Below are 15173 nucleotides of genomic sequence, written 5' to 3'. Positions count from 1 at the left end.
CTTTCTTGCTTGAGTTTATGCATCTAACTGTACTGTATCTCATTTTAAATGTGTCTGAGAAAATGTTGCTCAAAAATAGGCTGCCTTCATTTATACATGTGTTATATTGACAGTATGCTTCATACTCTAGACATAAATCCTGTTAAACTAATAGTACAGTATCAATAGAGGTTTATTCATTTCCACTGTATTAACCTATCCCTTCTCTCTCTTCGGTTCTATTCACCAGGTATGGCGCGGTACCATAGCCAGGATGCGTTACCGGCGCATGCGAGCCGCCCTCGTCATCCTGCGGGCCTACCAGCACTACAAGGTCAAGTCCTACATCAAGGACGTCAACCGCAAATTCAAGAACGTGCGCTCCATGAAGGACCATGGCAAGCACGTCAAGTGGCCCACGCCGCCCAAAGTCCTGCGGAAGTTTGAAGAGGCGCTGCGGAGCATCTACAACAGGTAAACAAACAGGAAGTGTCGCGCACACACACACACAAAGGGGTTGTAGTATGAGTAATCCTACCTCTGTTCGGATAAAACATCAACCCTTGAACACAATGCACTGTAAGCCCTTCCATCAGTATCATCAGTGTAGTAAGAATTTTGTGGAGTAGGTACTGTTTTCTACTCCAACTGGTTTCCTTTGAAGGTTCTTACCCGTGTTTCTTCCAGCCTCAGGTCTGTGGTGGACATAGACTTTTTCCCCATCAAAGCCTCATTCAAAGCCCCAAAAAATCACTGTTTCACAGTATCATCACGTCAGAAATAGCCAATCATGTTAGAGTCGATATCTTGGCTCCATTGTTATTCCTGTGGGTGTTTCCATGCTGCTCTAGGTGGTGGGCGTGGACTCTGATCAAAGACCTGACTCCAGAGGAGAAGCTGCAGATCAGGGCCAAGGTTGCCACCCTGGAGGCCCTCAAGGGCCAGAGACCTGACCTGGGGCTGCAAAGAACCTGGGAGGGCAACTACCTGGTGAGTTGGATTGGGGCTAGGGGAGGTTCTGACACTAGCTCTGAGCTCCTCAAAGGGAGAGGTTAGCGATTGATGTGTGTGTTTCTGATGTTGTTTTTAATTTGAATGTAGTTGTAAATGTGTGTATGTTTTTTGTTGACGGTGCAGTGGTTTACCGGTGACTGTGAGCGTGTATCTGACCTTGGTGATGTGGGGGCGTAAGTGTGTGACGTGTGTGTGTGTGTGTGTGTGCGTTGTTGAACTAAAATGTAATGGAAAGAGGTTTGTATTTGTAGAGGAGTTGATCGTCATGACAGTCTTTGTCTATGTGTGTGTTTTCAGAAGCGAGACAGTCCTGACATAGCGTCCTCCTTCACCTTGGTGTCCAGTGAGTTGCAGCGTAAGGACAAGTTCATGAGGGTGCTCTTCTCCTGCAACGTGCGCAAGGTACAGTAGGGTTGGGGACTATTACCTAACCCAAACCCTATACCACACACACATATATGCACATGCGGAAACACACACCATACACAGAATAGAGAATACGATCACATCTATTACACTCACCCTACACACACAGGGGCGGACTGGGACCAGAAATCGGCCCATTTATAACACACCAGACAATTTTTTCCTTGAGGCCCCAGATAAATATAATTTTGCACAAAAAACCCAAAGTTAAACAGGCACACTGGGCTAAAAATGGACCAGCCCATCTGGCATTTGCCCGACATGCCAGATGGCCAGTCTGCCCCTGCACACACACACATTCTCACCCAACTGTCCCTGAGTTTAGCCAACTCCCAGTGGTGTGTGTTGGCTGTGTGTGGGTCTCCTGTGGGGTGACTAATAAGGGTCTTTGTGTTTCCCAGATCAACCGTTTCCACAAGGCAGAGGACCGGGCCATCCTCATCACAGACCGCCACCTGTACAAGATGGACCCCCTGAAGGAGTACAAGCCCATGAAGAGCATCCCCCTCTACAATGTAAGAGCACCTCCCCTGTGTGGTTGATATAGTGTATTGTGTAGTTGAAATTCATGGAAATCTTACTAGCTGTGGCTCTAAACCGTCTAAAGCAGGGGTGTCAAACTCATTTTAGCTCAGGGGCCACATGAAGGAAAATCTATTCCCAAGTGGGCCGGACCGGTAAAATCATGGTATATATAACTTAAAAACAACAACTTCAGATTGTTTTCTTTGTTTTAATACTATCAACATAAAACATAAAGCTGGAGCCTGAGGACAGTGTGTCCAAAATAGTACAAGCACAACATCACTATTAATCATAAAACACCTCAAGTTTATTTGAAAATTCTAAAGAAAAAGAACACAAACACACAATGCCTCAGTGATTCACAGAACTGTTTCACAGATCACAGAACTATATCAGGGGGTCATTTCTCAGGCAGAAATGTAGATACAAATAATGAAATCCTGTTCCCCAAACAAGTGCAAGAACCACAGAGTCAAGAATTGGTTAAATATACAAATAAAATAAAAACAATTAAAAACAATAGCACATCAACATAAAAACATATAAACATAAAGCTGGAGCCTGAGGACAGTGTGTCCAAAAGCACAACTATTAATCATAAAACACCTCAAGTTATTTGAAATTCTGAGGACAAACAACACACAAACACACAATGCCTCAGTGATTCACAGAAGTATATCACAGATCACAGAACTATATCAGGGTGTCTCATGCAGCACTGTAAGTGGGGTTGCATAGTTTATTTGACTCCTGATACCTGGCATCTTTTAGCTTTCACCAGCGCATCAATATCAGGCATCACATCCTGAGTGGCAGCCAACTTCAGGATGTGATTCAAGTGCTTGTGCGTGAGCCTTGAGCGCAGCTTTGTTTTATTTATGCTCATTACAGAGAACTTGCTCACAAAGATATGTGGTTCCAAACATGCACAACAGTTTTGCAGCGAGGGCTGTCAAGTTGGGGTAACCTGGCAAGAGATTCTGATAAAATGTGTCCAAGCCAGCTGCAGCAAATTTGCCCTTCAAATCCGAGTCACACTGCAAGTCTATTATTTCAAGTTGGATGCTGACGGGCAGATCAGAGGGATTCACGGTGAATGGCGAACAAAAAAACTTTGAAGTCTTTCTCCAGTTCACCAAAAATCTGAAAGCGTTGCTCAAACTCCCTTAACAGTCCCGTTATTTTATCTTTGAACCGCTTCATGTCTGCCACATGTTGGGTCGCGCACACATTTTTCAGACAGGGGAAGTGAGCTGCATCACCACCGGCGAGTTGCGTCTCTCACAATGACAGCTTCAACTTGAAAGAACGTATGCTGTCATAATACTGCGTGGCAACTTTGTTGCGCCCTTGCAGCTGTTTGTTCAAGTTATTCAGGTGCTCTGTAACAGCCACCATAAATGCAAGGTCCTGCATCCATTCTGCGGAATGAAATTCTAACACTGGTTTGCCCTTTTCTTCCATGAACTGTTCAATTTCTTCTCGTAAATCAAAGAAACGCCTCAGCACAGCACCTCGGCTTAACCATCTTACCTCAGTGTGGTATGGCAGGCCATAGATGTGGTCTTTCTCTCTGAGAAGGCTGTCAAACTGACGGTGATTCAGGCTTCTGGATTGGATAAAATTAACAGTTTGGATGACCACCTTCATGACGTTATCCATCTTTAATGACTTGCAACACAAAGCCTCCTGGTGCAAAATACAGTGAAAAGTCCAAAAATCACGTCCTCCATTTGCAGATTGCACTTTCTCTCTGAACTTTGTCACAACGCCTGCTTTTTTCCCGATCATTGAGGGCGCACCATCTGTAGCCAGGCTGACAGCGCGGGACCAGTCCACTCCGACCCTGTCCAGCGCGCCGACGAGTGCAGTGAAAATATCAGATGCTGTCGTTGTATCTGTCATCGGCACCAACTCCACGAACTCCTCGGTGACGGTCAATGTGTCATCAACTCCGCGGATGAAAATGGCCAGTTGTGCAACATCTGTAATGTCCGTGCTTTCATCAATTGCAACCGAAAACGCAATAAATGACTTTACTTTTGCTTCAACTGGCTGTCCAAATCCACTGAAAGATCGGAAATCCTGTCTGCAACTGTGTTTCTTGTCAGGCTGATATTTGCAAAAGCCTGGTGCTTTTCAGGGCACACAATCTCTGCTGCCTTCATCATGCATGTTTTTACAAATTCACCCTCACTAAATGGTTTTGAAGCCACTGCGATTTCATTAGCAATGAGGTAGCTAGCTTTCACTGCAGCGTCACTGATGTCTCGGCTGTGAGTAAACACAGACTGCTGTTTCTTCAGACCCACCAACAGTTCATTCACCTTCTCTCTTCTCCGCTGTCCTTTAAAGTTGTCATATTTGTCGGCATGAAGACTCACATAGTGGCGGCGAAGGTTATATTCTTTCAGCACTGCAACATGCTGTGAACACACCAAACATACAGCTTTCCCATTCAATTCCGTGAATAAATAGAAGGATGACAATTTTTCTTGGAACACTCTGCACTCTGCGTCCACTTTTCTCTTTTTTGACAGAGACATATTGGGGCAATGAGGGTGCCAAATCACATAATGTTAAAAGTAGAAGCCGTAATAAATATCACGGGCAAAACAAAGTAGCTCATCCGGACTGGCTGCACTTGCTTGACCTATTTGCTCTGCCCCGGTATAAACAGTTTGCTTGCTTAACACAATTGCTATTGCGCCAATTGGAACAGCAGTTTATTTTATTGAAAAATTGCAGCTCATTTTTATACTTTGCAAAATCATCTCGCGGGCCGGATTAAACCCGTTTGCGGGCCTGATCCGGGCCGGACGTTTGACACCCCTGGTCTAAAGGGTCAAAATCATTCTCAATTGATACAGTGCCTTGCAAAAGTATTCCTCCCCCTTGGCGTTTTTCCTATTTTGTTGCGTTACAACCTGTAATTTAAATTGATTTTTATTTGGATTTCATGTAATGACACATACACAAAATAGTCCAAATTGTTGAAGTGAAATTAAAAAATAAATCTAAAAAATAAATAACTGAAAAGTTGTGTGTGCATATGTATTCACCCCCTTTGTTATGAAGCCCCTAAATAAGATTTGGTGCAACCAATTACCTTCAGAAGTCACATAATTAGTTAAATAAAGTCCATCTGTGTCCAATCTAAGTGTCACATGATCTCAGTATATATACACCTGTTCTGAAAGGCCCCAGAGTCTGCAACACCACTAAGCAAGGGGCAACACCAAGCAAGCGGCACCGTGAAGACCAAGGAGCTCTCCAAACAGGTCAGGGACAAAGTTGTGGAGAAGTACAGATCAGGGTTGGGTTATACAAAATATCAGAAACTTTGAACATCCCACAGAGCACCATCAAATCCATTATTAAAAAATCGAAAGAATATGGCACCACAACAAACCTGCCAAGAGCGGGCCGCCCACCAAAACTCACAGACCAGGCAAGGAGGGCATTAATCAGAGAGGCAACAAAGAGACCAAAGATAACCCTGAAGGAGCTGCAAAGCTTCACAGCGGAGATTGGAGTATCTGTCCATAGGACCACTTTAAGCCGTACACTCCACAGAGCTGGGCTTTATGGAAGTGGCCAGAAAAAAGCCATTGCTTAAAGAAAAGAAGTAAGCAAACACGTTTGGTGTTCGCCAAAAGCCATGTGGGAGACTCCCCAAACATATGGAAGAAGGTACTCTGGTCAGTTGAGACTAAAATTGAGCTTTTTGGCCATCAAGGAAAACGCTATGTCTGGAGCAAACCCAACACCTCTCATCACCCCGAGAACACCATCCCCACAGTGAAGCATGGTGGTGGCAGCATCAGGCTGTGGGGATGTTTTTCATCGGCAGGGACTAGGAAACTGGTCAGAATTGAAGGAATGATGGATGGCGCTAAATACAGGGAAATTCTTGAGGGAAACCTGTTTCAGTCTTCCAGAGATTTGAGACTGGGACAGAGGTTCAATTTCCAGCAGGACAATGACCCTAAGCTAAAGTAACACTCGAGTGGTTTAAGGGGAAACATTTAAATGTCTTGGAATGGCCTAGTCAAAGCCCAGACCTCAATCCAATTGAGAATCTGTGGTATGACTTAAAGATTGCTGTACACCAGCGGAACCCATCCAACTTGAAGGAGCTGGAGCAGTTTTGCCTTGAAGAATGGGCAAAAATCCCAGTGGCTAGATGTGCCAAGCTTATAGAGACATACCCTAAGAGACTTGGGGGGGGGGTTGAATAGTTATGCACGCTCAGGTTTTCTGTTTTTTTGTCTTAGTTCTTGTTTGTTTCACAATAAATAAATACATTTGCATCTTCAAAAGTGGTAGGCATGTTGTGTAAATCAAATAATACAAATCCCCCAAAAATCTATTTTAATTCCAGGTTGTAAGGCAACAAAATAGGAAAAATGCCAAGGGGGGTAAATACTTTTGCAAGCCACTGTAATTGATTAATAGCATGGTTTATGGAACAGGAAATTAAACACTATGTAGAGATAATGGAATAATTGCCCTTTCCACGTCTCCGTAGACTGATTTAAAGAAGATGAAATGTAATTTTGTTTTGTTTTAAAAAATCATAACTATTATCAACTCTTGTCTTAGAGAGTATCTTATCATACTATGTATGGAGACTGTTATTTGTCGGTAAAGCAACAGTGTTTAAATGTACATCTCTCCCCATCATTTATCCACTGCATTAATGTTATGTTAAAAAAACGTTCTCACCGATTAGTGGACGATAAGGCACATAGATCCTATGAGCCTTGTTTCCATGGTTAAGTCCTCTGGGTTGTTTTTAGATTAACAGCATGGCCAAAACATCATGGCTTTTCATCAGAACTCTGTTTATGTAACCTACAGTACACCCGAACCTCTGTTCAAGTAAGAGTCAAAGTGCGTAGCAAAGTGTAATCTCTAGTATTACAGTACAGGCAGATACTTACAGCGGCTTATACCTTGAAAGTTGACCTTGTGGATAAAGAGCAGAGAGAGAGAGAGAGAGAGGGTCTCCATTCATCTTTGGCCAGATATTCTCTCCCTGTTCTTGTGACAAGGAACAATGGTGTTCAATCTGAGAAACTGTCAGGAAAGAATTATAGGACGAACACCCCAGTCTTATCGTTGCATCTGAAATGGAAAAGCAGGGCTAGGAGGAGAATAGAGCTGGCTGAAGGGCTATCGGCCGTTGTTTACGCACACACACACACACACACACACACAAGAGAGCCCAGAGAGGGAAGGCTGTGTGTTGGACACTCAGTCCAGACAGAATCATCAGTATTGTTAAATGGTACAGACTGGGAGATATAGTGTACAAAACATTAGGAACTCTTTCCATGACATGGACTGATCAGGTGAATCCAGGTGAAAGCTATGATCCTTTATTGATCTCACTTGTTAAATCCACTTCAATCAGTGTAGATGAAGGGGAGGAGACAGGTTAAAAAATGATTTTTAAGCATTGAGACATGGATTGTGTATGTGTGCCATTCAGAGGGTAAATGGGCAAGACAAAACATTTAAGTGCCATTGAACAGGGTATGGTAGCAGGTGCCAGGCACACCGGTTTGTGTGTGTCAAGAACTGCAACATTGCTGGGTTTCCCGTGTGTGTCAAGAATGGTCCACCACCCAAAGGACATCCAGCCAACTTGACACAACTGTGGGAAGTGTTAGAGTCAACATGGGCCAGCATCCCTTTGGAACGCTTTCGACACCTTGTAGAGTCCATGCCCCGATGAATTGAGGCTGTTCTGAGGGCAAAGGGGGGTGCTTAGAATGTGTTCCTAATGTTTTGTACACTCAGTGTATAACAAGACGTACACAAAGGGGTAGAGAATGACATAACACACAATACATACAGTATAAAACATTGTGTGTAGTTACATGTATGACATCATGTTTTGTAACTAACACACACACCACACACAACATATTGCATGTATGACATCAAATTGTAACTGCATCCCCCCATACACACGCATGATGAAATACTCCATTATACTAAATGTCATCAATAGAGGTGAGAGAACTGGTCAAGGTGAGAGAGTCGATGACGATGGAGACATATCGTTGCTAGGGGAGCCGGTGAGGCATGACGACGAGCCATCGATTACTGGAAGGTCGGATGGAGGGGAAAGGCAGTTAGCGCCTGTTGATTAGCGAGCCAGCTACATTGCTACATTGCTGCACTGCTAAACCTTGGCTGCCCTTGTGTTTGTTTACTACCCCTGCAGGAACCAAAGGCATTGGGTCTGTCCCAAATGACACCCTATTCCCTATATAGTCCATAGGGCTCTGGTCAAAAGTAGTGCACTATGTAGGGAATAGGATGCCATTTGGGACGCAGCACTAGGCTAGGGAGATGGATGGCTCCTTATACATCCATACTACTGAGTAGTCACGGCCTGTCTACCTCAGATTTATATGTCAATTAACCAAGGCCTTGTAGTGCATAGAGCGATCGTAACTGTAATGTCTTAGCCACACTGTTGTGTCTTTGTAAAAACGGAAATGCTGTAAAATTGAAATAATGTCTGTTATTCATCCCTCCTTCCCTCTCTACCTCCCTCTCTACCTCCCTCTCTTTTTCCTTGGACACACTCCCTCCATTTCCTCAGGCACCTTCCTCCCTCACCATCCGTTGCTATCTACCTCCGCCTTTGTCATGCCAACTTCGCAGGAGACGTAGTTGTCATGGCGACTGTGCGGGAGGGCAGATCAGCTGATGTCTGGTATTGTTCAGGCATGTTCACAAATCGCCTGGCTGCTACATGTGTGCTCTCCACTTTCCAATAAAGCTTGTCTTTCCTCTCACTCACTCTATTTCACTATTTCTATTCCTGAATCTTTCTTTCTCTCTTTCTCCATCTCTCCAAGCATGCATTCTTTCCCTCCTTGACTCCTTCTCTCCTTGATATAATATTGTTTATTTGTCATAGAGTACAGTAAAGCAGTGCAATGTATGAATACTTTAATTTTGAGGTGCTAAATGGGAATGGAATGTGTTAGTAAAGGTCAATTGCAGGCTGGCTGGTGACCCCACTATAGGCAGGTTGTCATAGCTTGGCTCATTATACTATAATCCCTTTAGTCATACCGCATGGATGTACCCTTCACCTCCTCCCCCTTTCCTCTCCCTCTATCTTTGTTTTGCAGTCTATTTATTTCTCTCTCCATCTCTCTCTTTCTGTCTCTCTATCCCTCTCCATCTCTCTCTCTCTGAGGGATTCCAGTGTTTTCCACTAACACCGGTTGCCTGCTATACAGCCGATTACAGACTCATTTTCAGCCTGCTACTTTTTCAACTTAAATTAACTAGGCTACTTTTCAATTTGCTAGTCAGAAAGAGTCTGCCAAGCCCTCTCCCGCTAGAATGAACGATATGCATCTTTTGATAGGAGGACAGGCACCTGTCAGTCACAAAGTGAGCGATGACAGGGAAACACTACTGGTTTGACAGTCGTCTGCTTTCTTTCCCGCCTCTCAGTACCTGGGTGTGTGTTGTGTGCACTGTGGTTGCAGTCAAAATTATTTACACAGAGGGAGAGAGCATGAATTTGCACATCCCATATAATGTGAGTGAATTTGCACATCCCATATAATGTGGTAACGATGACTCCAAATCCACTTAGCCTATTGTTTTCTGGCACGTTCATTTACTTTCTTTCGTTTGCAGGGTCTGACATTAACAATGGCCCGGGGCCAGTAAAAACATGTGTCGGTCAGGCCAGTGAATCTTGTCAGTCTGGCCCGAAAGGGCCAGTAACTTTTCAGCGCATTTTTGCATTCCAGTTCAACATTGACCTGCTCTGTCACAGTCTACCATTGAAAACCATTGAAGACTACACAGGTAAATGTCAAACTATTTGTATTTGAGCAATATGATTGGCCGTTCATTCAAGCAACACCACGCTCCCGCGAGTCACAACTTCTCGAGCACTTGAGCAGTACATGAGTTGATGCCTTCACAAAGCACACACAAGCTCGAGCTGTCCAGAGCAAAAAGAAGTGCCCATTAATTTACTTACTGAGCTTATTTATTTTATGGAAAGTGATTAACAAAATTAACATATTAGCAATATGCTGACTACTGTTGATAGTCTGCAAAAAGAAAGCTATAAAATACAGCTAGTTTATTCATGGCAAACCTACTGTAACCATGTTGATATGTATTTTGGAATGTCTATTTTCAAATCTTCTCAAAATGACATTCTCTAGAAGCAACATTGAATGCATTTAATACAATGCAATTACAGTGGCTTGCGAAAGTATTCACCCCCCCTTGGCATTTTTCCTATTTTGTTGCCTTACAACCTGGAATTAAAATAGATTTTGGGGGGGTTTGTATCATTTGATTTACACAACATGCCTACCACTTTGAAGATGCAAAATATTTTTTATTGTGTAACACTCAAGAAATACGATTTAAAAAAAAGAAAACTTGAGCGTGCATAACTATTCACCCCCCCCCCCCAAAGTCAATACTTATTAGAGCCACCTTTTGCAGCAATTACAGCTGCAAGTCTCTTGGGGTATGTCTCTATAAGCTTGGCACATCTAGCCACTGGGATTTTTGCCCATTCTTCAAGGCAAAACTGCTCCAGCTCCTTCAAGTTGGATGGGTTCCGCTGGTGTACAGCAATCTTTAAGTCATACCACAGATTCTCAATTGGATTGAGGTCTGGGCTTTGACTAGGCCATTCCAAGACATTTAAATGTTTCCCCTTAAACCACTCAAGTGTTGCTTTAGCAGTATGCTTAGGGTCATTGTACTGCTGGAAATTGAACCTCTGTCCCAGTCTCAAATCTCTGGAAGACTGAAACAGGTTTCCCTCAAGAATTTCCCTGTATTTAGCGCCATCCATCATTCCTTCAATTCTGACCAATTTCCCAGTCCCTGCCGATGGAAAAACATCCCCACAGCATGATGCTGCCACCACCATGCTTCATCGTAGGGATGGTGCCAGGTTTCCTCCAGATGTGACGCTTGGCATTCAGGCCAAAGAGTTCAATCTTGGTTTCATCAGACCAGAGAATCTTGTTTCTCATGGTCTGAGAGACTAGGTGCATTTTAGCAAACTCTAAGCGGGCTGTCGTGCCTTTTACTGAGGAGTGGCTTCTGTCTAGCCACTCTACCATAAAGGCCTGATTGGTGGAGTGCTGCAGAGATGGTTGTCCTTCTGGAAGTTTCTCTCATCTCCACAGAGGAACTCTGGAGCTCTTTCAGAGTGACCATCGGTTTTTGGTCACCTCCCTGACCAAGGCCCTTATCCCCCGATTGCTCAATTTGGCCAGGCGGCCAGCTCTAAGAAGAGTCTTGGTGGTTCCAAACGTCTTCCATTTATGAATGATGGAGGCCATTGTGTTCTTGGGGACCTTCAATGCTGCAGAAATGTTTTGGTACCCTTCCCCAGATCTGTGCCTCGACACAATCCTGTCTCGGAGCTCTACGGACAATTCCTTCGACCTCCAGGCTTGGTTTTTGCTCTGTCATGCACTGTCAACTGTGGGACCTTATAGAAACAGGTGTGTGCCTTTCCAAATCATGTCCAATCAATTGAATTTACCACAGGTCGACTCCAATCAAGTTGTAGAAACATCTCAAGGATGATCAATGGAAACAGGATGTACCTGAGCTCAATTTTGAGTCTCATAGCAAAGAGTCTGAATACTTACGTAAATACATTTTTATGTATTTATATATACTTCACTTTGTCATTATGGGGTATTGTGTGTAGAATGTTGAGGATTTCTATTTATTTAATCCATTTTAGAGTAAGGCTGTAACGTAGCAAAATGTGGAAAAAGTCAAGGGGTCTGAATACTTTCCGAATGCACTGTATGTCCACGATATCGCGTTGGGACAAGTAAACTAAAGATCTCATTTGTATTTTCGATATGAAGTCCATCAGAATACGTTTCTGAGTGAGGGCTTTGCATAGGCGCTTAGTTGCATTTTTTTGTGGGACTAGAAAAAAATGCCTGGAATGTAAAATAACGTTATTAACCGGTTCCCATGCTTTTAAAATGATGGTTCTGTTCCGGAACAGTATGGATCACTTTTGTTCCCGGTTCCGTTTCTGTTCCTTGAAAATTGTTGTTATTTTCCGGTTTTTGGTTCTGTTCCCTGAACCGGTTCCAACCCCTGTTGCATACTGGTAGGCTTTTTGGTGATTATCTGCAGATAAATTATGAAAACATTTGATGAAGATGGTAAATCCTCCTCACAACAATAGCTAGGCTAGTGGAGAGAGCCTCACTCTGGTCCAAAATATGATAAAAGAAAACAGATTGAATTGTTTTAAAAGCTAATGATACTTATATGGTATTTTCAAAGATATTGATATACACTACATGGCCAAAAGTATGCTATTTCAGCCACACCCGTTGCTGACAGTTGTATAAAATCGAGCATACAGCCATGCAATCTCCATAGACAAACATTGTCAGTAGAATGGCCCGTACTGAAGAGCTCAGTGACTTTCAACGTGGCACCGCCATATGATGCCACCTTTCCAACAAGTCAGTTCTTCAAATTTCTGCCCTGCTAGAGCTGCCCCGGTCAACTGTAAGTGCAGTTATTGTGACGTGGAAATGTCTAGGAGCAACAACGGCTCAGCCGCGAAGTGGTAGGCCACACAAGCTCACAGAACGGGACCGTCAAGTGCTGAAGCGCGTAAAAATCACCTGTCCTCGGTTGCAACATTCACTACCGAGTTCCAAACTGCCTCTGGAAGCAACGTCTGCACAAGAACTGTTCATCGGGAGCTTCATGAAATGGATTTCCATGGCCGAGCAGCCGCACCGAAGCCTAAGATCACCATGCGCAATGCCAAGCTTTGGCTGGAGTGGTTTAATTCTCGCTGCAATTGGACTCTTGAGCAGTGGAAACATGTTCTCTGGTGTGATGAATCACGCTTCACCATCTGGCAGTCCGATGGATGAATTTGGGTTTGGCCACTACCTGCCCCAATGCATAGTGCCAACTGTAAAGTTTGGTGGAGGAGGAATAATGGTCTGGGGCTGTTTTTCATGGTTCGGGCTAGGCTAGTCTAGTGGAAAGCCTTCCCAAAAGAGTGGAGGCTGTTATAGCAGCAAAGGGGGGACCAACTTTGATTAAACCTACTGGTTTAATCAAAGTGTTGACAATGGAGTAGTCATCTGCTGTTTTCTGTGTAGCAAAGCCCATGTTTAACACTTGCTTCATTCTTCAATCATACCTGTATTGCAGATAGCTGAGAAAATGCCTCTTAAAAGGAAGCCTGTGGAAGTCAGCAGACGCATACAGGATTCTTTAAAAGTGCACTGAAATGTTTTTCCTGTGTTTTACAGTATATCATATTTTACAACAGCTGATGAAACTAACACTGTAAAAGTGTGGGAAAATGTGATCAGTGTTATTTCCTGATAGTTGCTGGTTGAAAATACAATCTAGCATTAGAATGTACCAGAGGCCACCAAAATAGAGCTTGTTCTGCAAAAATGCCTGGCTACTTTTTCTATTTGGCTGGCTACTCCATGTGCTTATGGAAGACACTGGGATTTGTCTGTGTTACATAACGACAGACTCGTCTCCCTCAAGAATAGACCAGAGGAGTACCGAATAGGAGACTCGCTACAGTACCATCCATATCGCTATGACAACTCGAACACTCATTAAAAAGAAACAAGGCTTGTTTCAATCAGTTGACCCATTCATATACTGTAAATGTAACCTGCTCCTCGTAAAATGCTCTCATGAACACAAGCATGTGGTGTCGGGGTATACCTGTTGAAATCGTTTCTAACCACGGGGCTCATTTCACATTCTGTTATTTAGCTATTGGTAAAGCAGCTAGCTGTTGTTGACCCCTCGATGCGTGGCGCCGTGGTGGAGGTGTCACATTTCCTTAATGTGATGGAGATGCAATAATGATTATTATCTCCCAGTATGGTGCCCCTGCTCGGCTGGGCTGAGGGGGTAATGTGTCTGACTCCCCCCTGGCTGTTTCCATAGTCTCTACTCTGTGCTCAATGGTCCCTGGACTCACAGGGAGAGGGGGAAGGGGAAGAAATAAAAAACAAGTAATTCCAAACAGATGCACAATATAAACTCTAATTTTCATTATCTTCCTTAGACATGTTATGTTCTGTAAAAAGTTAAGATAAACATTAACCCTTGAAGCAGCCAAACATTGCACACAGAACCTTGGGGTTTTACTTATCCATTGCAGTCTGTGTCTAGGACTAGGGCTGGGAATTGCCAGGGACCTCACGATAAGATATTATTACTTAGGTGCCGATACGATATGTATTGCGATTCTCACGATTCTAAATGTATTGTGATTCGATAGTGTGATTGTATTGCGTTTCTATGTTCCAAACATATTGCTCACCATATGTCTGCTGCAGAGGGACGAGAGAGCATGAGACAATGTGTTTTGATCAGTCATGGAAATAAAAGTGTTGAAAACAAATTGGCTCCCTAATAGAAGATGGAGAACAAGCTATGAAGGAAAAATACTGGAGTTTTGGTGCAGGTACACCAACTAGCGCTAAAGTAATATTGCGATATTGTGAAAATGATACGGTACAGTATATCGTCAAAAATAATATCCCGATATGTAACTGTATCAAGTTTTTCCCCCATCAGTATGTAGAACCATGTCAGAATTCCCCTGCTCCCTTTCCTTAGTAAGTAAATGAGGGGTGATGGATTACAGTTTTGATTCAGTGTGAGAACCCCTAGTGTATTGCTGTGTCTATTGAGCCATGCTAACTCAAACTCCCGTGGTGTTTGTCTGTATGCGTGTGCTCGTGCACGTGTGTATGCTTGTCTGTGTGTGTGCTTGCCTGCATGCGTGTGTGTGTGTTTGCGTACTTACGTGTGTGTCCTCTCTCTCTTTGTCCTCCCAGGTGACGGGGGTGAGTGTGTCCCCTAGTAAGGATCAGCTGGTGGTGTTCCACACGAAGGACAGCAGGGACCTGGTGGTGTGTCTACAGGGCATGGTGCCTGCTGGGGACAGCCGCATCGGAGAGCTGGTGGGCACCCTTCTCAGCCACTTCAAAAGGTAACCAGTGTGTGTGGCATGCATGTGTGTGTGTCTGCCTTTCTGTCTGTCTGTTGGACGGTCGGTCAGTGGGTGAGTCCGTGGGTGAGTCCGTGGGTGAGTCGGTCGGTCGGTCCGTCTTTTGGTCTGTCTTTCTACTTCTCTTTCTGTCTGCCTGTCTGACTGTGTGTCCTTC

The 15173-nt window shown here is 43.8% G+C and overlaps 1 protein-coding gene across 1 annotated transcript in view; it reads left to right on the top strand.

Moving 5' to 3' along the window:
- The window catches only part of LOC121546993 (unconventional myosin-Id), an 85826-nt gene that overhangs the window by 44379 nt on the left and 26274 nt on the right, over nucleotides 1–15173 (top strand). The window contains exons 16-20 of the mRNA XM_041858107.2: nucleotides 230–453; nucleotides 831–969; nucleotides 1291–1395; nucleotides 1821–1934; nucleotides 14844–14998. Of these exons, the coding sequence (XP_041714041.2) occupies nucleotides 230–453; nucleotides 831–969; nucleotides 1291–1395; nucleotides 1821–1934; nucleotides 14844–14998 (737 nt within the window). The remainder of the gene's footprint in view (nucleotides 1–229; nucleotides 454–830; nucleotides 970–1290; nucleotides 1396–1820; nucleotides 1935–14843; nucleotides 14999–15173) is intronic.

This window comes from Coregonus clupeaformis, chromosome 31 (assembly GCF_020615455.1).
Source record: "Coregonus clupeaformis isolate EN_2021a chromosome 31, ASM2061545v1, whole genome shotgun sequence".
Lineage (NCBI taxonomy): Eukaryota > Metazoa > Chordata > Actinopteri > Salmoniformes > Salmonidae > Coregonus > Coregonus clupeaformis.
The sequence above is the reverse complement of the archived record's forward strand: the minus strand, read 5'-3'. Positions and strand labels throughout refer to the sequence as shown.